The sequence below is a fragment of the Balaenoptera physalus genome (assembly GCF_965194825.1).
Source record: "Balaenoptera physalus genome assembly, chromosome: 4".
Classification (NCBI taxonomy): Eukaryota; Metazoa; Chordata; class Mammalia; order Artiodactyla; family Balaenopteridae; genus Balaenoptera; species Balaenoptera physalus.
In genome coordinates, this window is record NC_138891.1 from 15,067,479 (window position 1) to 15,092,562 (window position 25,084).

At 42.6% G+C, this 25,084-nt stretch overlaps 1 protein-coding gene and 1 long non-coding RNA gene across 8 annotated transcripts in view; both read left to right on the forward strand.

Annotated features, from left to right (window-relative positions):
* Nucleotides 1–25,084, forward strand: part of LOC309659519 — a 69,174-nt gene that overhangs the window by 29,927 nt on the left and 14,163 nt on the right. The window lies entirely within an intron of this gene.
* On the forward strand, nt 7,067–23,495 carry CDV3 (CDV3 homolog; the record flags this gene model as incomplete). Of its 7 annotated transcripts, none has more annotated exons than XM_082459353.1 (5): nt 7,069–7,715; nt 8,444–8,520; nt 18,367–18,512; nt 19,795–19,948; nt 21,135–23,495. In XM_082459353.1, the coding sequence occupies exons 1-5, from the start codon at nt 7,476–7,478 to the stop codon at nt 21,283–21,285; spliced, it is 768 nt and encodes a 255-aa protein (XP_082315479.1). In that variant the 5' UTR covers nt 7,069–7,475. The 7 variants fall into 7 exon arrangements, with proteins under 7 accessions (XP_082315484.1, XP_082315479.1, XP_082315480.1 ...); XM_082459354.1 differs by lacking the exon at nt 21,135–23,495 and adding an exon at nt 20,390–21,110 and having other exon boundaries at nt 7,076–7,715; nt 19,789–19,948; XM_082459355.1 differs by lacking the exon at nt 21,135–23,495 and adding an exon at nt 20,393–21,110 and having other exon boundaries at nt 7,076–7,715; nt 19,789–19,948.

A 25,084-nucleotide genomic window follows, 5' to 3' on the forward strand; every position in this document is an offset into this window, starting at 1 on the left:
TGTTGCATTTAATGTTGTCCCAGAGGTCTCTTAGGCTGTCTTCATTTCTTTTCATTCTTTTTTCTTTACTCTGTTCCAGGGCAGTGAATTCTACCATTCTGTCTTCCAGGTCACTTATCTGTTCTTCTGCCTCAATTATTCTGCTATTGGTTCCTTCTAGTGTATTTTTCATTTCAGTTATTGTATTGTTCATCTCTGTTTGTTCTTTAATTCTTCTAAGTGTTTGTTCTTTAATTCTTTTAGGTCTTTGTTAAATCTCAATCTTTGCCTCCATTCTTTTTCTGAGGTCCTGGATCATCTTCACTATCATTATTCTGAATTATTTTTCTGCAAGGTTGCCTATCTCCACTTCATTTAGTTTTTTGGGGGGGTTTTATCTCGTTACTTCATCTGGTACAAAGTCCTCTGCCTTTTCATTTTGTCTTTCTTTCTGTGATTGTGGTTTTCCTTCCACAAGCTGCAGAATTGTAGTTTTTCTTGCTTCTCCTGTCTGCCCTCTGGTGGATGAGGCTATCTAAAAGGCTTGTGCAAGCTTCCTGATGGGAGGGACTGGTGGTGGGTAGACTGGGTGTTGCTCTGGTGGGCAGAGCTCAGTAAAACTTTAATCTGCTTGTTTGCTGATGGGTGGGGCTGGGTTCTCTCCCTGTTGGTTGTTTGGCCTGAGGTGACCCAGCACTGGAGCCTACCTGGCTCTTTGGTGGGGCTAATGGTGGACTCTGGGAGGACTCACGTCAAGGAGCACTTCTCAGAACCTCTGCTGCCAGTGTCCTTGTCCTCATGGTGAGCCACAGCCACCCCCCACCTCTGCAGGAGACCCTCCAACACCAGCAGGTAGGTCTGGTTCAGTCTCCCATGTGGTCCTGCTCCTTCCCCTGGGTCCCAATGTGCACACTACTCTGTGTGTGCCCTCCAAGAGTGGAGTCTCTGTTTCCCCCAGTCCTGTCGAAGTCCTGCAATCAGATCCTGCTAGCCTTCAAAGTCTGATCCTCTAGGAATTCCTCTTCCCAGTGCCAGACCCCCAGGTTGGGAAGCCTGATGTGGGGCTCAGAACCTTCACTCCAGTGGGTGGACTTCTGTGGTATGTGTTCTCCAGTTTGTGTGTCACCCACCCAGCCATTATGGGATTTGATTTTATTGTGATTGCGTCCCTCCTACCATCTCATTATGGCTTCTCCTTTGTCTTTGGATGTGGGGTATCTTTTCTGGTGAGTTCCAGTGTCTTCCTGTCGAAGATTGTTCAGCAGTTAGTTGTGATTCCATTGTTCTCGCAAGAGGGAGTGAGCGCATGTTCCTCTACTCTGCCATCCTCTGAAATTGTCTTTTTTTTTTTTTTACTTGTCAGCAAATGTTTAGTGATTGTTTACTATGGGGCTGACACCCACTCAGCAGGAAATGAAGACCCAATAATGAGCCGCAGGGTCAGGGAGGACAGATAAAGGAACAGTCACCAAAAACCTCTATGCAACTATAAATCATTTTACATGCCTTAGTAATAACATGAATACTATTAATAATAATAACTAACCTTAACTGGGATGACTATTTGTCACACACTGAGCTGGGTGGGCTTCAATTCTATCCTCTCATTGAGTCCTCATAGCTCCACAAGGCAGGTGTGTTTATCATCCTTACTTTACAGGTGAAAAAACCTGAGATGCAGAGAAGCTAAGTGACTTGCAAGGAAGAGGCAGAGTTGTGATTTGAGTCCAGGTCTGACTCTAGAAAACAGGCGCTTGACCATGAAGTAAAGAGCAAGGAGCTTGAGAGAATGTAAAGGACTTGCCTTCAGTATGGGAAGCTCTCTCTAGACTCCCTACATCCTCACCCTTTTCCTGCTTTTTTAGTCCAAGAAGGATGACAATACTATTGACCTACTGACCTGGTAACCAAGACTGGGCTGGCTCTGATTCAGAAGCAGAAAATGTCAGACAATTTCATATCTACTTGTTGGGTCATGAAATAGGATTAGGACTGGAGTTAAGGTCAGGGATAGGATAATGGTATCTTGCCAACATAATTATATCCTTGCACTCTATGATCAAAATGATTGAGTCAGAAGGTTTTGCATTGTGCCAGAGTCACAATGTGACTGGCTCCCAAAGAGGCCACCTAGGGTAGTTTTACCTTGATCAATTTACCACAGAGCTGAAACTGTTTCACAGCCAAGTCAGTGTTCTGAGGTTTGCCTGCCTAGAGAAGACTGACTCCCAGCAATCCAACTCATAGGAGGCTGAAGTATATAACCAGATGCCCATGTATTCATTAACAGTTGGTGTTAGTCCTTCAGTAACTGGCTGTCTCCTCCCTCAACCAGAGCACCCTTTTCCCAATATAAGCAATCCCTGGGAGCCAAATCAGTCATCAGCAGGCTGGTTGGTGAGTTAAGGGAGGCAGATGTAATCCAAGTCAGGGTGGGGTTTGGAGAGTCATCTCCACCTCACAGCAGGGTACGGTGTGAGCTCCAATTTCATGTTGCTCTTTCCTGGACAGTGGTAGGTAATAAGTGCCAACTTCTGGCCTCTTGGGTTTACCCTTCTTCTTTTTCCTTCCTCTTTCTATATGCCAGCCTCATTCTTTATCTTTGTTTCATGCATTCTCCACAGAATACAATTGATTAGATTGCTGATTATTCAACTGTCATCACATTCCAGCCCTTCCCCCCTAAGATTACATCAAGGACATCACCTTAGTGGGTGGGTTGGTTGTTCCCAAGCTCTTCATTCATTTACAGAATTTTTTTGTTTATTCTCAGATATGTTAGGTTGAACCATATGGAACTGCTATTTTGGTAGGTTAAAAAACAGATAGCTGCAACTTCGTGTGGTTCAACAAACAGCAGACCTGATCCACTAGGGGTGGGCTTAATGAGTCCAACTCCCTTTTACAAGCCTTGGTGGTAGGTTTATATATGGGGGAGCGGGTGCAGGGTCATGCATGGCAGCCCTTTACCTCTTTCTAGAAACAGGCTTTTCTGGGTAGCCACTGGTGTCTGAGACCTCATTCCTCTTGTTATCCATTTATCCTCCAACTAGAACCTTAATGTCAGGGACAAGCTAATGAGGGACTTGAGGTTGAGGAAGAAGGTCAAATTTTTGGCTACACATGACTGACTATGTATTCTAAAGCCAACAAGGAACGATGTTAAGGAACACTTAGATAGTCCATGGTTTGTACAATCCCCTGTTAATGTGGAAAACTGGGGACTAGTGGAGACATTTTACAAACTTCGGTCAAATGCCTCTGTGACGTAGGCTGTACGCCCAACACCATTCCTACCTTAAAGTGTTTTTGTTACCGAACACAAGGCCGTGTGTCCAATGCATAGTGAGGCGAAACAATACCAAAACATCAGAGTTTGGAGCAGAGAAAGGTTTGTTGCGGGGCCATGCAAGGAGAGGGGTGGCTCATGCCTTAAAAAACCCAAACTCTCCAAAAGCTTTCAGCAAAGCCCTTTTATAGGAAAGGTAAGAGAGAGGCGTGGTTAGTTGTTGCAAACTTCTTGGTGTCAGATCTTTTGTTCTTGAGGTCAGGTCACCATGTTCCTGTAAACCTCCACCAAAACAAATGTTATCCTCTGTTCTACCTAGAAAAGGCAAGGTTCCAAGGCTCAACTTTTGCCCTCCAAGGTCCAGGCCCTGGCTAAGGGGAAGGGGTCCCTGCATAGGCCGGTTACCCTGCCCAGGAGCATTTGGCCGGCACCCAGTCTGGGTCCTCCCTCCAATGCCCAGGCCGGGCTGAAGAGGCAGATCTCAGCTGGTGGCTCCCTCAGGGCCAGGTGCCCAGACCCTGCCCAGCCTTCATCACTGAGGGGGCAAGGCGCACAGGACCCCACTGGCCCTCAGGTTCCTCAAGCCACCCAAAGGGGGGCCAGGTCCTGCAGACGACAGCTGCCGCCATTAGGTCATGGAAGTGGGGATGAGGGAGAGGCTCTCGGTTGCTTCAAGGCCTGGGCCTGGCCAATGGGTGCCTGTGGCGAGGGCTCTGGAGCCCCGCAGGACACAGCCCTGTCCCCGGGCCCCCCAGCTCACCTGCTGGCCACGAGGCCGGAGGGCCTGGAGGGTCCCAGGGAGTAAGCCAGGATCCCCCTCTCACCGCACTCTCTGCTGCAAGGCCCACTGCAAGGCTGACTGTTGGTGAAGCGGACCTCTAACCCAGGCTCTAAGGGCTGCGCACCCACCCGGCCCCTATTACATTTTCAATGTGCTATAATTGTATGTATACCTGTGTGCTTCTGGCTACCAGTTTACCATACAGTAAGCTCTGTGAGGGAAGGGCCTGTATCTGACTTATACTTAACCCCTAACATCAGGCCTGGCATACAGTAGGTGCTCATTAAATAAATGTTTTACATAAATGAATGAGTTAATGAGTGAATGAACAGTTAAACAACAAATCATGCAAATACCAGGAAAGCATCAAACACCCATACCAAACAAAAGGTCTCTGGGCCTTTAAAGGTCAGGAACCAGGCTGCCTGTAGAAGTCAGCAGAGGTTTCACCAGAGGAAGTGACCTGAAAGTAGCTGCTCCCCAATTGGAAAAGGTCGTCGGTGGAACAGGCCAGGCAGCAGCTCACAGATCTGAGAGAGGAAGCCACAAATGAAAAGTTACTCCCCATTTCCTGGCAAGTCTTTGGCCAGCATGAGCTGCATTCCTTTGAGCTGAGTGTGTGTGGAATTTCCAGCCTAGGTAGCAGAATGGAACTTGGAATGAATAGCTCAGCAAAAAAGAACCCAGGGATAATGGGGCTGGGCCCAGCTGCCCTGTGCCAGCTCTTGAGCTCATGGAATATTGGAGCTCAGTGGGCCTTGTCGAGGGAGATAAATGATGTCCTTTGGATTATACCACTTCAGAGGACTCAGAGAGAAATTTCGACGTTCAGACAGCATTAGGATCCTTAGAAGATGTGCTGAAATACCTGGTAATGTTCCAAGTGCTCACCACTATTCAACTTTCCATCTACCAAGTAGAAATGAAGGTCTGTTTTGCTTTGAAGATGGGGAAGGTCCAAACATCGAGAGAGCTGGATGATGCTTCACGATGAGGACGGGGTGAAGATGAGGATTCAGGGCTCTGTGTAACCCATCTCGAGGAGGGTAGCAAGGGAGATTTAAGAGGAAAACCTGGTAGGAATATATGCTGTCAGTTTCAGGTCAGGGGATTCAAGTGGAGGAGACTAGCTTTATGGAGGAGAGTATTAACTACAGATAATGACACAACCACAAAGACCCTGGTCTCTCTACTGGCCTGACCTGAGTTTTTTACATATGATCAAGTTTGGGGAGCATGCCATCAATCACACTGAAAGATGTAGTAGGGAATTTTACTGCATTAACCCTCAACTACTGTACCTTCTCTGCTTTTTCCCATCATTAATTCTTTCAAGACACGGATACATTGATGAGGACCTAAGAAAAGGAGGACTGAATTTCAGTTATTCATATCTAGATATTTTCTTCTAGATTATAACAGAGTTGAAGGCAGGAATGACAAATTACTCTGCCTAGAACAAAGCACATTGCCTTAAATATAGCTAAATAGGTCCTTCACAGATGAGGAAAGAAAGAACAAAAGGAAGGAAGGGAAGGAGGAAGGAGGAAAGCAAGGGAGGGAGAGAAAGGAAGAAAAAGAAATTTGATCAGAGATGTTAAGGAAGGTGGGGGAGGGGCAATACTGAACTTGGCCTGCATCACAAGAAGATACCTGGTGTCACAGAAGGAAGTTACCTAGAGACCCATCCCAGGTGGTTGAGGTCAGTTTATGTTTGGGGAGTTATACGTAAGCTTGCTGTTGGCCAAGGCCAGGCCCTTGATTTGCTTCTTTGACATATTCTAGACTTAGTTCGTTAATAGTAGTGGAGGTGGAGGAGGCATGGGGGAGACAAACTTTAACGGAAAAACTGTAAAGAAAAAGAGAAAGAAGTAGCTCCATTTACTGGCTGTGCTCTATCTACCCCACAAAGCTACTAACATAAGTCTGAGTCATTTCCTCAGTGGTTGTGACAGTTCTCTGTCTTTAGAAGGAGGAAGTGGAAAGTTTAATACCTTACATTAGAGGCCCTTTTTCATATGCAAGGATTCATTTCATTCTCAAGGCCCAGAAGGTACTTAAATGGGACAACCACGTATAGCATGGGCACATTTGGTCCCCATTACTATGGTATGCCATTCCCCTCCTCTTATCAGGGATTGAAAAAAAAGATAGATTACAGTCATCATCTCATCAGGGCAGGGGATACTATTTAAATGTAAAATCATTTATCGCATCCAAGTATTAAGCACTGCAACTAAGAGGTACTCTTTCCCCAAGTATCTTGCAAGAGCTAACATCTCCATTTTACAGATCAGGAGCTTGAGGGTCAGATTTATTTAGCTTGACCTTGGTAGACATATCAATATCTAGTAGAGGGTGGAGTATAAATAAAACCAATCTCCTTTTAACTACCTACTGGCTTACTAAGATCTTTTAGTAAATGAGAACTAAACTTCAAGGCCACTGCTCCTCACTTTCATAATAATCATCCCGTACGATGAAAATGAATAGTTGCCAGACCAGAGAGGGTTAAAGTACAGAGGCCAGCAGAGCGGATGGTACCATCTTTTAACACAGCTAGCTTAACACAGGGCCTTTCCGTCTCGCTAAAGTTCAAACGACTACAAGGCCCCAGCTAGCCCCGGACGAGCAGCCACACGTGGATCCTACGCATGCGCCCAGACGGGGCCTACCGGCCCCTTCGACCGGACCTCTTTAGCCAAGTCACCAACCAGCCCTCTAAATGCCCGCCCCCAAGGCTAAACCTTCGACCAATTGGGAGGCAAGAGTCATCATAACGTCACTTATTTAGCATATAGCCTCTCCCCGCCCCCAAGCCATGGCCCCGCCCCGTCCGAGACAGCGATTGTCGCCTAAGCGCTTCGTTCTGGCATCTGATTGGCTCCTTTGCCAGCCCCGCCTCCGTCTCCTCCCGCCGCCCTCCCCTCCACGCTCCCACAGTGGCGGGCGGAGCTAAGTACGCAGGCGCGGGTGCTGTCTCTCTCTTCTGGTGGCCCGCCCGCCCTCCTCCCACTCCCTCCCCTCCCCACCCCCCTTCCCCTCCTCTCTGGGCCTGCGTGCGCGCGTCTTCCTCCTTCACGCGCCGCTGCTAGCCTAGCACTCTCACTGGAACGAACCTCTGGCCCGCACGTTCCCTTTGCCCTCCGGCTGCGGAGCGGGCGGGATCCTGCACCGCTGTCGCTGCAGCCCGGGCGGGCGGGGCGGCGGCAGCGGCACGCGAGCCCCGAGGAGGGCCGTACCACCGTTCGCCAGCACGCGGGGGGAGCCGCTCGCCCCGCCGCAAACGCCTCGGCGACCCCGCGGGGCTGAGGCGTCGCCGCGCCCGGGAGCTTGAGCGCCGAGCCGGCCTCGACCCCGAGCTCGGAGCCCCGCGGGCAGCGCCCACCGCCGGCCCCACCCATCCGGGCCGAGGAGGCCGCGACCATGGCTGAGATGGAGGAGCGGAGCCTGGACAACTTCTTCGCCAAGAGAGACAAGAAGAAGAAGAAGGAGCGGAGCAACCGGGCGGCGAGCGCCGCGGGCTCGGCGGGCGGCGCCGGCGGGAGCAGCGGAGCCGCGGGCGCGGCGGGCGGTGGGGCGGGCGCGGGGACCCGGCCGGGCGACAGCGGGACCGCGGGCGCGGGGGCCACGGGCCCTGGGGCCGCCACCAAGGTTGTGACAAAGGTGAGGGGCCAGGGAGACTGGGAGTTGGGGCCCGGGCCGCGCGCTTGCGCCCATGTGCCCGCCCCCGCCCGCCTGCCTGCTTGCCTGCCCGGGGAAACGGCCGGGAGGGGCGGCCGGGCCCCGGCTGGCGGGCTGATGGGCGCGGAGGCTGCCACGTGACGCGGGCTTCCCACGGCGGGCCGCCTCGCGGTCCCCGCTGGACCCCCCGACACCCCGCTCCCGACCCGCGTCGTTTGGCTCGGGCGAGGACGTAGGCCGCCGGCGGCTCCCTCCCGGGGAATCGGCCCGGGTCGGAAGTGCATCTGTCGAATGACGTCTACTCTGAGTAATTTAGCGTTCTGATTTCAGACCAGTAGTTTGAGCTGAATTTTCTAACAGTCACATTTGTGGCAGCTCTAACTGGCACGACTTGGTCTCGAAGCCTGTAAAAGAAAAGTCTCATGGCAAGATTGAGCTAGACGTTTAGTTGTGGGCTTACTGTTGATTTCATCTGGCGTTTCCTGGTTGCTTTTAAAGTAACAGGTCTCATGAAGGAACGCGGTGGAAGTAAAGTTTACTCACGTTTGTCCTCCAGCCTAGTTGGCCTTGGGATTGAGCAAGGGCTTTGGCCAGAAAACGAGTCCACACTTTAGGTTCCAGCCGCTTGATCCCTTTTTCATAGTCTGATAGTTGTCTTAGTTGTGTTTTTACAAATAGCTTTAATTGACTAAGTGGTACCTGTTTTACAGGATGAAGATGAGTGGAAAGAATTTGAGCAAAAAGAGGTTGATTACAGCGGCCTAAGAGTTCAAGCAATGCAAATAAGGTATGGTCTGGTTACAGATGTGCTTAGATAACCCAAGGGATAGATACTGTATGTTTGGGCTTTTTTAGCCCCAAAACAGCATCACAGTACTCTTGTGCTTTAGATATGCTTATTAGGACTCTAATGGATTGTGCCTATTCCTCTGATGGCAGCCCTTTTATATGCTGATCAAATTAGCTGCCAGCTCTAAAATCCTGTGAGAGCTTGCCTGCTTCAGATCTTGGTTAGGCCTTTTTGAGACAGCTAAAATGGATTTTGTGGTTTCAGAATTTTTACTTTTAATATCGGTGGGTCGAACTTAGTTTTTCTTTTTGTTTCAAAAAATAACTGGGGTGGTTTTCAGAGCCTCTCTGACAGACAAATTATATATGTATTTGTAATAGAAGCATAGTTAGAGGGAAATAACAGATTTTACAAACAAGTTATGTATGTATTCGTAATTGAAGCATAGTTAGAGGGAAATAACAGATTTTACGTATTCACACAGTGAAACCAACTTGTGTAATTAGCACTGAGGTCAAGAAACTGAACATTACTGGTAGAGAAGAAAGCCCCCTCGTAGTCACTGTTTTCACCCCTCAAATAACCACTAACCTAACACTAGATTAATTTTCCTAGAAATTTATAGAAATGGAATCATAGTCTAAGTACATTTTTAAAGTTCAAAAAACAGTGATTTCTGAAAATTGGATTGGTTGGCTTAGAGGATTTGAAATTAACGTATTTTCTGAAGTCCAGTCTATGGTAGTCACATGAACTTTAAATTCATGTAAATAAATGTCATGTTTTTGAGGGTCTCGTGAAGTAGAAAATCCATTGGTTTAGATTAAAAACCCTTTATTCTCAGTTTCAAGAAATGAGTGATCCCTGGGAATTCCCTGGCAGTCCAGTGGTTAGGACTCAGCACTCTCACTACCAGGGGCCTGGGGTCCATCCCTGGTCGGGGAGCTAAAGTCCCGCACACCACACAGCACAGCCAAAAAAAGAAGTGAACCCGATGCACTGCCTCCCAGTTTGAAGTCTGTGATTTATATATGCCCGTGACTGCCTGGCACAGTGGAGGAAATACTTTTCCTTAACAAAATACTGTCTTTTGACCTCTCTAGATGGTAACATTTATGGTGTTAAATAACTTATTAAAAAAACCAGGGCTAACTTTTATGACATTTGTTGAATACTTACCACAACTAGGCATTCATGTCCTAGGTTCTTTCACGTCGCTGTGTGAGCTTAAGCAAAGTGAAACCTGATTGGTAGTGGGAAACTTTTAGGAAATGCAGCTTCCCCACATTTGAAATACCTTCCGTGGTGGTGTGAAGTAGAGGTGATTAGCCTGGAGGTTTATTCCCAGCTGCTTCTTGGCTTCCTTCATGTGTTAGATGTTTTTTGTTTTTGTTTTTTCTTTTTTCTTTTTTTGACTCTGTTGGGTCTTTGTTGCTGCAGCGAGGGCTACTCTTCGTTGTGGTGCGCGGGCTTCTCATTGCTGTGGCTTCTCTTGTTGCGGAGCATGGGCTCTAGGCACACAGGCTCAGTAGTTGTGGCACGCAGGCCCTAGGGCGCGCGGGCTTCAGTAGTTGCGGTGCACGGGCTTGGTTGCTCCGCGGCATGTGGGATCTTCCCGGACCAGGGATCAAACCCGTGTCCCATCCATTGGCAGGCGGATTCTTAACCACTGCACTACCATCTAACATTGGAAGTCCCAATGTTAGATGTTTTTGAAGAGACATAGTTTAGAAAATATCCATTTTCTTTCCCTTGGGGCTTGACTTTTAAAAATGGGGAGGTAGGGATGTGGAGTTATGAACAGCCATTTGTGATTGTGGAACTGCCTGTGTGTTTGGTTCCTGTGTTCTGTTGTAGAATAAGGCTCTTGCTCTGCCTTTCCTGACTGCAGGCCCTAGACTGCATGTTCTCGAAGACTCAAACTTACTGAGCAATAGCAGCCCTTTCTGAGGGAAAGGTTTCAAGTTCATTGAATGCTAGAAGTTCATGAGGATATTTAAACTGCACCTATTTTTGTCATTGAATATATATCCCATATCCATTCAAGGTTATTTTTTCTTCATTTTCGGCTACTCCCGAGGTGGTGAAACATTTCTTAAATCACTTATATCCTTCACCTTTGCTAGGGGCATAAGTAAATCTCAGCTAGTATGAGCATTAAGGTCTGCTTGACCTGAAGTAGACCAGGTTTTATACTGCATTTTTCATTATTTAGCATCTAGTCATTGCCCATAAGTGGCCATCCAGAGATCTTTCTCTTACCTGCTAACATTGAGAAACATACCTTCTTCAGGAAGCTGCTTTTGTGGATTCTCAGTCACTGTGGAGTCTGGGGTCTATCTCCGTTGCCTTCATAAATTAACAGAGGGGAATCTAACGGCTTCCAGGAAAGGCTTGAGAGTGAGAAGCCATCAGAGGGTTAATAATAATGACAAAAACTTTCACTTTATACAGCTGACCCTTGAACAACATGGGTTTGAACTGCATGGGTCCACTTACATGCAGATATTTTTCAATAGTAAATGCTGTATTACACGACCTGCGGTTGGTTGAATGTACCGATACGGAGGAACCGCAGATGAGGCATGTTAACACCCCTGTTGTTCAAGGGTCAACCATGTACTGAATATCTTTATAAACTTTGTATTAAATGTTCTTGACATTGAAACTCAGTAGGGGTGGGAGTCTACACATTGGTTCAATAGAATGGGAAGTAGGTTACTCACACAAATAGTATATAGTTGATAATGTGGCAAAAACATGGACTTCAGGGAAAGACAAACCTCGGCTTGCATTTTAGCCCTGCTGCTTATGTGTGACCTTGGGTGAGTTACTTTACTTGTGAATGTTATCTGCAAAATTGAGATGACTACTCAGGATTTTTGTGAAGATTTTGAACAGGATGTTCATAATATATCCACTTGGTTAATATTAATCAACCTCTCTATTTAGTGGGTAAATTAGAATGTCTTACTCTTGGGTATTTCTCTGCTATTTAACCATGAGGCACCTGCTTTATAATACCAATATTTGAGGAGAAGGGGTAGTGGAGGCACATAATATTATCATGACTAAAGTCCTACTCTGGTGAGTCAGTTCACTATGGACTTAATAGTCCATGACATGTTCAGGTTGGCATTAGTATAACCGTACAAAGAAAAATCCTTCTCAGAGTTGCTGGAGATCTTGAATGATTGTCTTTTATGACGTGGTCTTACCTTTTGGGCAGAAGCCCTTAGAAGGCGAGAGAAATGAGATCTCTTTCTTCTCTAGAATTGGAGGGGGGTGGTTATGCCTTTAGTTTGTTACCTTTTCTATCCATGAGAGAGACAGCCTTGCTATTTCAATATGAAACAAGGGAAAATGAAACTTTGAAGTTGACTTAAAGATATCTTGAAATTCTCCATCTATAGTCTTAATTTTTTTTCTCCCAACTTTTTGTGTTGAAAAATTACAAACCTCAGAAAAGTTGCAAGAATAGTAGAATAAGTACCCTTATACTCTTGCCGTAGATCTACAAATCATTTTTGCCACACTTACTTTCTCTTTAGTTAGCTGCATATGGTCTTAAAAGTTCTTGGCACTAGTCCTTGTAGTAAGTTAGCATGCTGGACGTTTGTTGAAGGTGAGTGTGCAATTGAAAGGGGGAAAGTTTTCAGCAGCAGCAAGCGTACTGTATTAACGTCCTAGCTCACATTTACCCATTAGCTCAAGATTTAAGTACCAAGGGTATTATGAGGTCATGTGTCAAGTTTTGTGTCTAAGTTAATAAATCTTATTCAAGATCACATCATTGTTTACAGACAAGTTCTGAGAGGGAAGCCATTGAGATGGTGATAAAAGAAGGGGCCTAGCGCTTGAGCTTAGATTATTGGTTGATAGTAGGACCTATAGGCCTTTCCCATCTTTAAAATGGATTTGAGGAAGAAAGATTTCATTTACTACTTATTACTAAATGGTGAGCATTTGTCATGTTTCAATAAAAAATTGAGTCCTTGGAGCCCAGTGGTTTTCTAGGAATCTTAAGAAATCTAGACTTTTAAACCCATTAGGTAGAGCTGGTTAAGTTGTCCTTTGAAGAGAAGAAATTATTACAGCATCCAAGCTGGATTCGTTGTAGCAAATATTTGTGGGACTGCTGTGTCCTGGATATTGGGCATCGACTGCTGGGTCTTGGAGTTGTAAAAAAATAACTCATGCTCTGCTGAACACTAGTAGATCATTTTAGTGATGTGTAGGAGCCGTGGAGTCCAGGAGAGACGCTTAGGTCTACCCTGAACGGGTCAAGAAAGAGTCCTTGGATGAAATACAGTGACATTTTAAGCTGCCAGCCATGGCTCATCAGGCCATTTCTATCCCCCCGGTTTACTGTTGTAACAGTGGTTGGATAATAGGGTCAAATCAGTGGAGCTGCCCAGCATTCCGGCAAAAGTGCAGTCAAGTCCGGATTTTGTTTTAGCTGCTTTTGGGGAAGGGGGAGTTAGGATACATAAATTCTCCTGTAATGTCCCTTGAGATAAGGAGGTAAGAATGTTCTGTTCTTTACAAATACACTGCTGTAGAATGTGTGATCCTGATCAATCTTACTAAAAAAAAAGTGAATTTCTCAAATCTCAAAAGAGGGAAAATTTTTGTTTCATATTTTAGAGCTATAAAGAGAGTAAAATGAAGTAATAGGCAACCTGAAAGAATATGGGCTCCGGAGTCCCACTGACTTGGCTCTGCTACCTTGTAGCCCTGGTGAAGGTACTTAAGTATCTGAATATCAGTCTCCTCATATGTACAATGGGTCTTCTCCCTGCCTTAGTGTTATTTTGATTTTTAACTTTGTAAAACGGGTACAACACTGCCTGGCATAGTAGATGCTCAGTAAATATTCCTTTCTGTAGCATTATCATTCCTCCTACCCCAAAATAGTGCCTTACAGACTAATGCATATTTAAGACAGTATACTTTGGATTGTGATAATGAATTTACAGTAGCATTGTAGTTTTTATTTTTATTTTATTTACTTATTTATTTTTTAAGCATTGTAGTTTTTAAAACATCCAATTTAGCTGATGAGACGTTGTATATTATATTTGGGTCAAACGCCAAATTTTAGCCTAGTTGTCTTCTGTGGAAATAATTCTTTGCAACGTGTTTTTTGTTCTTTGGCGTTTGGAGGTTTGACATTTTCTGGAATATGTAAATGTGAAAGAGTAGTAGACTATTTAAATTATTTCTATCCTGCCATTGTTACTACAGCACTTTGGCAAGGCTCTTAGCATCTCTGGGCCTTATTTCCCTCTGTTGGATGAAGTGTCTTGACTAGACAATTTCCAATGTTTAGTTTAGCTGATATTTCAGAATCTTACGAAACAAAGTACTAAGTTGTCTTGTGCCTATTATCAATATACAATCCCTCTAATTAAAACATCTCTCTTATTTTCTAGTAGTAGTTTGTAATCTAGAGGTATTTTAGATTTGTGATTTTTTAAATTCATTTCTTCACTTGTCTCTGAGGGCGAAAAGGTGATGAACACTAGACAGTAAAGGAATCTTTTCTTTGAGACTCTCAGCATTCTATCAGACCAAATTGGAGTTTTTCTTCAAAATTTTTTTTTTTGCAGATTAGGAAAACAATGTTTTTGTTCTTTAGAACATTTGAAGAGTATAACAGCATAAAGAAATATGCAAGAATTATTCATAATCCCTTCTGCTTAGGGATAATCAGTGTTAAAATTTTTTTGGTTTTCAGTTTATTGCAAGCTGATAATTCTGGAGTTTAAATATTAAAATAATTTAAGGCAAAAGCTATTTTAATTCAGTGCATTGTTGAAATTAACCATTTCTAAATGTAACTGACCAAATGAAAGCTATCACAGTTTGGGGATATAAGAGTGTAAAAGTGCCATGAAGTCACTTAAATCTTTGTGGGGATCTTATCTCCCTGTCTGGCATGGATTGGGTTGCTGCGACATTGCTAACTACAGTCAATTATAGCTGGGTGAGTAACACCTGTGCTTTTACTCATGGACCAAGCAAATTACATTTTAGTGTAATTACATAGGTGTGGCTTCAGAGGTGGGTAACTTTTTAAAAAAACTTCTTTTGGGATAATTTTGACATTTGGATACCACTGTTAGACTCCTGGATAAATTAGGACTTTCATACTCTTACCTGATCATTCTACTTAAAAGCTTTAGGAAGCAAGGTCATACTGCTTAGTGTCCATTTTAAAAGAACATGTTTTCATGTTGCTTTTTTTTTTTTTTTAATGAAAACTATGTTTTTTCTTATTATAAAGGTGGTATATGTGGTGCTTATATGAAAACTCAAATATTAAAATGCTGGAGAGGGTGTGGAGAAAAGGGAACCCTCTTGCACTGTTGGTGGGAATGTAAATTGATACAGCCACTATGGAGAACAGTATGGAGGTTCCTTAAAAAACTAAAAATAGAACTACCATATGACCCAGCAATCCCACTACTGGGCATATACCCTGAGAAAACCATAATTCAAAAAGAGTCATGTACCACAATGTTCATTGCAGCTCTATTTACAATAGCCAGGACATGGAAGCAACCTAAGTGTCCATCGACAGATGAATGGATAAAGAAGATGTGGCACATATATACAATGGAATATTACTCAGCCATAAAAAGAAACAAAATTGAGTTATTTGTAGTGAGGTGGATGGACCTAGAGACTGTCATACAGAGTGAAGTAAGTCAGAAAGAGAAAAATAAATGCCATATGCTAACACATATATATGGAATCTAAAAAAAAAAAAAAATGGTTCTGAAGACCCTAGGGGCAGGACAAGAATAAAGACACAGGCGTAGAGAATGGACTTGAGAACACGGGGAGGGGGAAGGGTAAGCTGGGACGAAGTGAGAGAGTGTCATGGACATATATACACTACCAAATGTAAAATAGATAGCTAGTGGGAAGCAGCCGCATAGCACAGGGAGATCAGCTCGGTGCTTTGTGACCACCTAGAGGGGTGGGATGGGGAGGGTGGGAGGGAGACGCCAAGGGAGGAGATATGGGGATATATGTATATGTATAGTTGATTCACTTTGTTATAAAGCAGAAACTAATACACCATTGTAAAGCAATTATACTCCAATAAAGATGTTAAAAAAATAATAAATAAAAAGCATGTAATACCAAATGTTTACGGCACTTACCATGTGCCAGGCACTGTTCTCAGTGCTTTATGTCTGTTAATCAATCTTCATATTGGGGCTGTTACCCCCTTTTTACACGAGGAGACTGAGGCATACAGAAGTTAGATGCCGTTCTTAGTCTTCCTGGCTAGTAAATGGCAGAGCCTGGGTGTATTGAACCAGGCAGTTTGGCTTTAAAATCTGCTCATAACTGCTTGCTCCATGAAGAAAATAAAGTCATGCATTCTAGCACCCACTTTTTAACATTTACCCAAGAAATCATTCTAGTTGTCTTTCTACCTATATTAGGTGCAGAGAGTTTTAGTATTGATACATTGTTGGTTTATGTGACATGATTATTACTTCCATGTTAGTGTAGACCTAACATATCATTTTAAATGGCTCCATGGGATTCTTATGTGTTAGCAAAAAAGGAAGACTGAAGGCTGGCTTAGCCGTACTCCCCACGCTTTTTTCCTCTCAAACTATAGTCTTAAGTAAAATCGTGCTCTAAATGCAGATTGAAGGTAAGTTTGTTCCCTTGTCCGCCTCTGTTGCCACCCTAGGCCTCTAAATTCTGGAATCATCTCTGGTTGTTGGGCAATATGTGATGGTACTATTATCTGAGTGTCTTTAAAGAAGACCATTAGCTATTCAAGAAATTTGTCATATAGCCAGAACTTACTTTAATAGACATGGAAAGAAAGCACCCTTAGATGTCATTTTGCAGAAACCAGGATATACCCTGATGTTCCCAAGGTCACAGTCAGGGTGGGAGTCATATATCCATTGTTATGGCCATTGTCATGGATCAGATATCAAAAGGAGAAAATGTCTGAAAGAGTGGAAGGCCAGGGACAGAGCTTTAGGCAGCAGCATGTAGCTTTTTTTTTTTTTTTTCTTTTTGTTGCGTTGGGTCTTCACAGCTGTGCATGGGTTTTCTCTTTGTTGCGGTGTACAGGCTTCTCATTGCATTGGCTTCTCGTTGAGGAGCATGGGCTCTAGGCACATGGGCTTCAGTAGTTGCAGCATGCAGGCTCAGTAGTTGCAGCATGTGGGCCCTAGAGCATGTGGACTTCAGTAGTTGAGGCACATGGGCTCAGTAGTTGTAGTGCGTGGGCTTCAGTAGTTATGGCACACGGGCTCTAGAGCACAGGCTCAGTAGTTGTGGCGCACGGGCTTAGTTCCTCTGTGGCATGTGGGATCTTCCTGGACCAAGGATCAAACCCGTGTCCCCTGCATTGGCAGGCGGATTCTTAACCACTGCTCCACCAGGGAAGTCCCGCAGCATGTTTTTTTAATAGAGGAAAGGACAGTTAGATTGATGACAGACACTGATAAGCTGAAGACCTAGGAAACACCACCACTGTCATGGAAAATAATCCAGGGAGGAGGTTGGTGGTCTGTGCCAGGTGCATCATCTGCAAGGGCAAAAAGTTGCAAAAAGGAAGTTTGATTTGACAGTTATCTTTGTGCTGTCAAGCCAGCGGTATAGAGAGGCAAGATACATGTACTTGATAATTTGGCAAATTCAGGCTTACATAAAACAGTAATAAGTAATCCAGCACAAGGAGAAATAATCAAAGATACCTTGCAGAGATCACAGACTTCTGACTCAAGTCAATTCAAGAATAAAGAAATAGGGACTTGCCTGGCAGCCCAGTGGTTAAGAATTTGCCTTCCAATGCAGGGGGTGTGGGTTCAATCCCTGGTCGGGGAGCTAAGATTCCACATGCCTTGTGGCCAAAAAACCAAGAAAACATAAAACAGAAGCAATGTTATAACAAATTCAGTAAAGACATTAAAAATGGTCCACATCAAATCTTAAAAAAAAAATAATTAAAAATAGGCATTAAATAGAACAGTTAAGTCAGTCTTAGAATGGTATGTCACCACTGAGGATATATTTTGTATTTATAATCACTAGTAAGCCAAAGACTGAGTTCTTGTATTCTCTTCTTTAAATGGGTGACACACCTCTGATGTTAGGGATCAGTTCTATATATTTCCTATGTCTAGACAGTAGAGACTGACACTAATAAAGTATGAAGCACTGATGTAAATACTGAACGCTAACTTGTTTTCCTCTGTTGGAATGTGAATTAATTTTGAGAGTATTTTTTTACATGTACTAAAGGATTAGCAAATGAAATTACACAACTTCTAAAACCCATTCATTTGATCACTAAAAATATGCTTACCAAGTGCCTGTTTGCACACTTTGGTCCTAGAAAAAAATCAAGTAATTGTACTTTTAATCTTTCAAGTTGCCCTTTTCTCTACATTTCAGGTTAGATTGACCTGTCTTCCCTCTCTCAGTAGAGGCTGCTATAAATAATCAACACAGATTATTAAAAACCTGGCATGTCAGTATGTTAAATATTTCTAGATGTTCTTGAGTGTATGGAGTTTGCAAAAAGTGAAATGGAGACTGTCAGACAGAGGTTTTCTGAACGTTTTTCCAGCGATGAATCCTTTTACATGAAGTCCTAATGCATAAAATAGATAAAATCCCCTAATTCTTCCTCTTTTTTTTTTTTTTTTTTTTTAAAACAAGTGAGGCATTTGGGCTTGAAGAGGTTAAGTACATTCTCCAGAATCACAGATCATTATTGATAGAATTAAGGATTTGGACTGACAGTTTTCCTGGTGTTTCTGTAATTGAATTAACTTGTTTATTTTCCAATAGTGAAAAGGAAGAAGATGAAAATGAAAAAAGAGAAGATCCAGGTGATAACTGGGAAGAAGGCGGAGGAGGTGGTGGTGGTGTAGAAAAATCTTCAGGTCCCTGGAATAAAACAGCTCCGGTACAAGCACCTCCTGCTCCAGTAGTTGGTAATCTTTATATTTCATTTTCATAAAGATGTCCATTTGTGCATAATTTTATATGCAGTCAGCTTTCAACTAAATGCATGCTTGCACTGGGTGAGTAGGGTCTTCTTTCCATTCCTAGGAGAGAGATTTGTGTCTGATCTAAAGACTTTCATATCCTCAATAAAGAAATTTGGAAGTTAAGGCTGTAGGCTGCTTAAATCTTACTGCAGTCCTATAGCTTGCCAGATTTACATGTTTAAGCATTTTTTTTTCAATGTTTGACGGCTGACTAAGGAATATTGGGTACCTGTGTCTTTTTTTTCCCATTCCCCATTTTACTCTGTCTAAAGAATGAATTCTCAGAAGGGTGGATTTTATCACTCCCAAGAGGGTGAAAAGTGCTTCTTGGCTGGGGGGAGAGTGGGAATGGTAAAGAAATCTTAGATCTTACAGTGGTTTGTGGCCCATAAGAGGGCCAGAGTATGTAAAAATATGTACAGTGTATCTGTGGTATTAACATTTTTTGCTTGGGGTGTGCGTGGGGATGGTACTGTTTAGGAGAAAGTTGTCTAAAAAGGCTCTTTTAGGAAGGCAATAATGAAAAACTGTTGAGAAATAATGCTCTAATGTATACCCATTTTATACAGAATAATATAAAGAATAACAAATCACCCCAAATGTTACTATCCAAAGATCACAGATTACTACCATGTATAGTTCTTGCATGTTTCTTTCTAGCTGCATTACACTTGAGCTGATAAATGATGTAGAGATGTTCATTTGAAAGGAAGCTTTTGATAACTAGAAAACGTGTAAAACACTGAATTCATGTTTAGGATGGGGGGGCGAATGGTATGTAAGAAAAGCTGGAAGGCTGTGTCCCCAAAATCTTGGTCATGGTACAAGACTTTGGACTGCTTAATTTTTTGTCCTGTTTTACTAGAAAATAAAAAATTCATTGATGATGTAAAAGTGGTCATACTTTGAAAGGCCCTGATGAGGCCTGTCTCCCAGGACCAGCAGATTCCTTTCCCACTTCCAATAAGTTGACTTAATAGAACTCATTTACATAGATAATTAAAATTGTACATGGAAGAGTTGGAAGACTACTTTTACCCTAGAAAAATAGGCCTTTGCTTTTGGACATTTCCTCAGATTGCTTTCCTTCTGTTGTTCAGAGACCCTTAATGTAAGTATTGGTTTTTTCCATAACTGTTAAAATGATCAGGAATTCAGGAGTAGCTTATTAAAACGCCAAGCACTTGAATAGTTTCTCTAAACTGTTTTGAAATGTTAGTTACAGAAACCCCAGAACCGACAATGACTAGTGGCGTGTATAGGCCTCCTGGGGCCAGGTTGACCACAACAAGGAAAGCCCCCCAAGGACCACCAGAAATCTACAGTGATACACAGTTCCCATCCCTGCAGTCCACTGCCAAGCATGTAGAAAGCCGGAAGTAAGTATTCTCAATATTGTGTTTTGGAGCCCTATCTTTTGGCCAGGGAGTGGGGTATTTGGGATTTGAAAACCCACCTGGGTGTTGCAGTAAAGCCCAAGCTGCAGCTGAGAGGCAACTGAGAATTAAGGTGGGACTTATATGCCCAGGACTGGGGGGAGAAGGGGGGAAGGACCCTGGTTGGGGTGGGGGGGGAAGAGCACGAAAGACAAACTTCGTCTGCAAGTTTCCCTTATCCCTGGTTTATGTCATTCTGTAACCATGACAAGTCTCATCTAGTGAGAATTCTTAAAAATATTAAGTACATTGTTGCTGCTTCTATGTTCCTTGTAATATAGAAACTAGAAAAGTCAGCAATATTTCATTATATTCCCAGTTAATGTGAGTAGGTGAAAGATGTTGGCATTTACAAATCTAATATTAAAAATAATCTTATTTCAGCAGGTACTTAAAATGAATGCTACCTGGAGTTAAATGACCACATATGGCACATCCACATCTTATTTAGGGACATGAATTTCTTACAAAGTAAATAAAATGGGAAGAAATGTAAATGACATCAGACGGAAATTTTTCGGGGTGGCTTTTAAATTAAATCCCAGCGTTTTTGCCTCTTTGAGAGCACAGCTGGCTTGAATTTAAACCTCCACTTGACTTGTTCCTCTGCTCTGTCCTCCACAAGAGGCAGTGATTCACCACACTTATCTTTATCTGACCCACTCCCATAAAGTAGATGTTTGGAGACTTCTTTGAATAATGAGTAGAACTTTACTTGAATGAGGAAATTGTTGTCCTTACTTTATGCATAAAGAAAGAGATGTGTATTGTCTATTATTTGCTAAGAGTAACAGTGAGTCTTAGAAGGAATCACCATGTCATTAGACAGCTTTTTAACTTTCCAGTTGTCTTGAAGTTGGTCCCAAAATAGGTTTTCAGTTAATAGTATTCAGTAGATTTGCTACCACAGAAAATAGGACCCTAGAGCTTCAGTACAGTATTCTATATTTTCTGTTTAATTGAAGCTTTAAAAATGGTTTTGGTAAGGATTTATATACCAGTTTCCCCCTCCTGTCCCTTCCTCAAGATTTTTCCAAGGGGTGGCTTTTTTTTTAAATTCAAGGAAGGATATTTTCAAAACAACCTAGTGAAGAAGAAATATTTACTGATTACATTTCTTTTCCCTTAGGGATAAAGAAATGGAGAAGAGCTTTGAAGTAGTAAGACACAAAACTAGAGGTAGGGATGAGGGTTCAAAAAACCAGGCCCTTAAACTTCAGCTAGACAACCAGTACGCTGTGCTTGAGAATCAGAAAAGCAGCCACACACAGTACAATTAAGGAGTGGTGTTTGCTAACCCTTCTAAGGTAACTAGACCACAGCTAACCACCACGGACAGCCATCATCATCTGATCTCTGCTGGATCTACAACTGATGCAGACCACTCGGTGTACGGGACCGGCCCTATCGCACTATGGAAGTTTAAAGTATCACAACTGCTCTTTATGTGTATTGGATTTAGGGGGATTTTCATTGTTATATAAATGGGTGAACTAGATTCAGCAGTGTTCTTTCAGAGTTACTCTGCAAATACAAAAAAAATCAAAAACTGCAGCCAGTGGTCATTTCAAAATCTTTTTATGTTCAGATACTGAGCCTTCGTAAGGGTTGACTACCTCAGATTTGCTGCACTCATTGTGGACTTCATGTGGATCACAACTTCTGGATAAGAAGGTTACAGCTTTTAAGTGTCGATGTGAAACTTGAAACCAGCTCTACTGGATTCCTATCAGAAATTCTGCAGAAAGTCAGCCATCTGGGTTCTGATCTGCTGTAAAAGATGAAGATTTAAGTGACCTTAATTAACCTGTCCTGTGCCCCATTCATAAGGAACACTCTGTAGTGGGTATTAGACTTCCCGGAACATGCCGCTCTCAAAAGAACTGATGTGTTCAGATAATCTGTGTAGGGCTGTGATTTATAATTTAAACTTTGAGTTGTATTCTGAGGTAACCACAAATTAAATTCAACCAAACTCGGGTCACCAAGTGGGAAAAGGGGTGGGGGGGGAATAATCTTATTTTTTTAGTAATTTTTTATTTGGGTAGTGCTTTTTCTGTGTTCCATATTAAGGCTTTTTTTTTCTTTCTTTTTTTTTCTTTCTTTTTTTTGCTTTGACTTGGAATAGTTCTTTGACAGAGCATATTGCTTGGCTAAGTAACCTGAAATATGCATTGAAATTGTGAAACGTCTCGTGAATTTGCCAATCCCTAGAGCAGAACCAGATGGCCTTTGATGTAAAGGGCAATAGATGCAGGGGGCTCTACTTCAGGTGCTGCTAAAGCTTCCTCTAATCAGGTCTAAGTTGTATAGTAAACTGGTGGAAAGAGTATATTTTCTGCTCAGGCCAAGGGAGTCACAGATGTGTCCTTATAAATTCAAAGCAGTGAGAGCAGAACCTCAACCTAAAACCCACTGAAGTTTCATGGATCTTGCATGATCTCTGACAAGAATTCCAGATGCACTTGTGCCCAAACGTTTAAGGTATTAGACGCAGTGATTGTCCCAGCCTAGCTCTGTCATCAACCTCCTGGTGTGTCTTTTTACGTTGTTCATTTGGAGAGTCGGGGGCGAAAGACAGGTGATGTAGCACTTCTGTTTTTAATGATTACAGCTTAAACTATCCAGTAATTTTTAGTCCTGGAAAAGGACATCAGGACGCTACCCAGGATTACTGAAAAGTCTTTCCATCTAATGAGATAGTCTGGTAATTTCCTAGTTTTGTATCTTCGGTTCAATAGAAATATTTCAAAGTGGCTTGTGACCACTTGATGCAGAGTCTGGGTTTCTCTATAATAAAATCCCTTTGCCAAATGTAGGAGTTGCAGACTTGCTACTGGCAAGAGTGAAGCAAATGGGTGAGTAAAACTCCTGATGTGGGAGCATTTTCGTCTAGGAGTTCAGTCTTGATAAGTGTCAGTGCAGGAATCGCACTCCTAGGAGTGTTACAGAGTCATCTGCTGTCAGATGCAAACCATATCTGGGCAATAATGTTGGCATTATTTGAAGTGGCAGGCAGGATGCCTACGTTCTGGTGTACTTGGGTGAGTAGCTGAGCCAGCCAAGGAGAGGTTGGATGAGTGAGAAAGGATTCTTGGTTAATCTGAAGACTTCATTTGAGAACCAGAAATCTTTTAACAAGTAACCTCTTGGACCTTGAGCCACATATTTCCCCTAAAAAGTATGCATTTTTTTCCAGCAAAACTTTGTTGGGGGTTATGTTATTGAGGAATGAGATGAATATGTGGAAATGTTACTTAATGGCATAGAAATCTGAAGACCTGCAGGAGATTTAAAAATTCCAACCCTTGTTATAACTTTTTAAAAGATTGTGAAATTATCAAAATGCACATGAATCAAGTTTTAATATGCTGTATGATGGGTGGATGAGGCTGTCCATTGTACCATTTCTTTCTTTGAATTCTCAGGCATGGTTTGGCAGTGCAAAAACTCTGTAACATTAACAAATTCAATAAAAAGTAAATATGTAGATTTTGGAGTCTGGTGGTTTTTACTCTTAACTGGTAACTGATTATCTTTGAAAATGGAGAATTGATGACATTCCTCCTTTGCTCTAGGAGGCTGATAATGTCATCTCGAGTGACCTTTCCATTTGAGAAGTGCTTGTAGAGTACTCTTAATGTTAAAACTAGACCTGGAATGAAATTGGCTGTGAACTTGTGATGAATATTCTTTTCCAGAGATAAACATTGAAATGTACTCTTGTCTTCATTGCTATATTAAATTGTGTTATCTTAGACCATGGTAGGGAAATCTACAGTCTCTACTATGTAAAGATTTCAGGGCTTGTCCTCTGAGAAGCTTACAAATTTCTCAAATGAGAGCCATTTTAAATTTCAGGATTTAGTCTGGATTATAGTCCCTAAATTTCTAAACTAGAGGAAGTATATTTTCAGTCATTTTTGGTTGGAGTGTAAATTTTTTTGAAATACCAAAAATCAAATACAAGTTTTTTTAACTGAACTGTTCATTTTGTAATGTAAGTATATGTATTTTTTTCATACCTACAACTCATTTTGTAACTGGAAGTATATACCTGTTAATGTTCCTCATCTATTTCACCCATCCCCACACACACCCCTCCCCTCTGGCATGTGTTGCACTCAGTATCTATGACTGTTTCTGTTACGTTTGTTCTTGTTTTATAAATTCCACATATAAGTGAAATCGCTATTTGTCTGAACTATTTCACTAAGCATAATACCCGCCAGGTCCATCCATGTTGCTAATGGCAAGTTTTCATTCTCTTTTATGGCTGTTATTTCATTGTATCTATGTAACACATTTTCTTCATTAGGTTGCTTCCATATCTTGGCTGTTGTAAATAATGCTGCATTGAACATAAGGATGTACATGTCTTTTCAAAATAGTGATTTTACTTTCCTTGGATGAATACCCAGGAGTGGTATTGCTGGGTTGTATGGTAGATCTATTTTTAATTTTTTGAGGAGCCTCGATACTGTTTTCCATAGTGGCTGCACCAATTTACATTCCCACAAATAGTGCATGGGGGTTCCCCTTTCTCCACATGCTTGAGAACTCTTGTTATTTGTTGTCTTTTTGATAATAGCCATTCTGACAGGTGTGAGGTGATACTGTGGTTTCGGTTTGCATTTCCCTGGTGATAGTGATGTTGGGCATCTATCTGTATGACTTCTGTGGGAAAATGTCTTCTCAGGTCTTTCAGGTCCTCTGTCCATTTTTAAATTTTTTTTTTTTTTTTTTTTGGCTATGCCGTGTGGCATGCAGGATCTTAGTTTCCTGACCAGGGATCGAACCCATGCCCCCTGCAGTGGAAGCGTGGAGTCTTAACCACTGGACTACCAGTGACGTCCCTGTATGAGTTCTTTTTATATTTGGATATTAACCACTTATTTGATACATCCTTTGCAAATATCTTCTCCCATTCAGTAGGTGGCCTTTTTATTTTGTTGGTAGTTTCCTTCACTGTGCAAAAGCACAAAAGCTTTTTAGGTTTATGTAGTCCCATTTGTTTATTTTTTTTTTGTTTCTTTTACCTGAGAAGACATCAGATATATATACACACACACACACAAA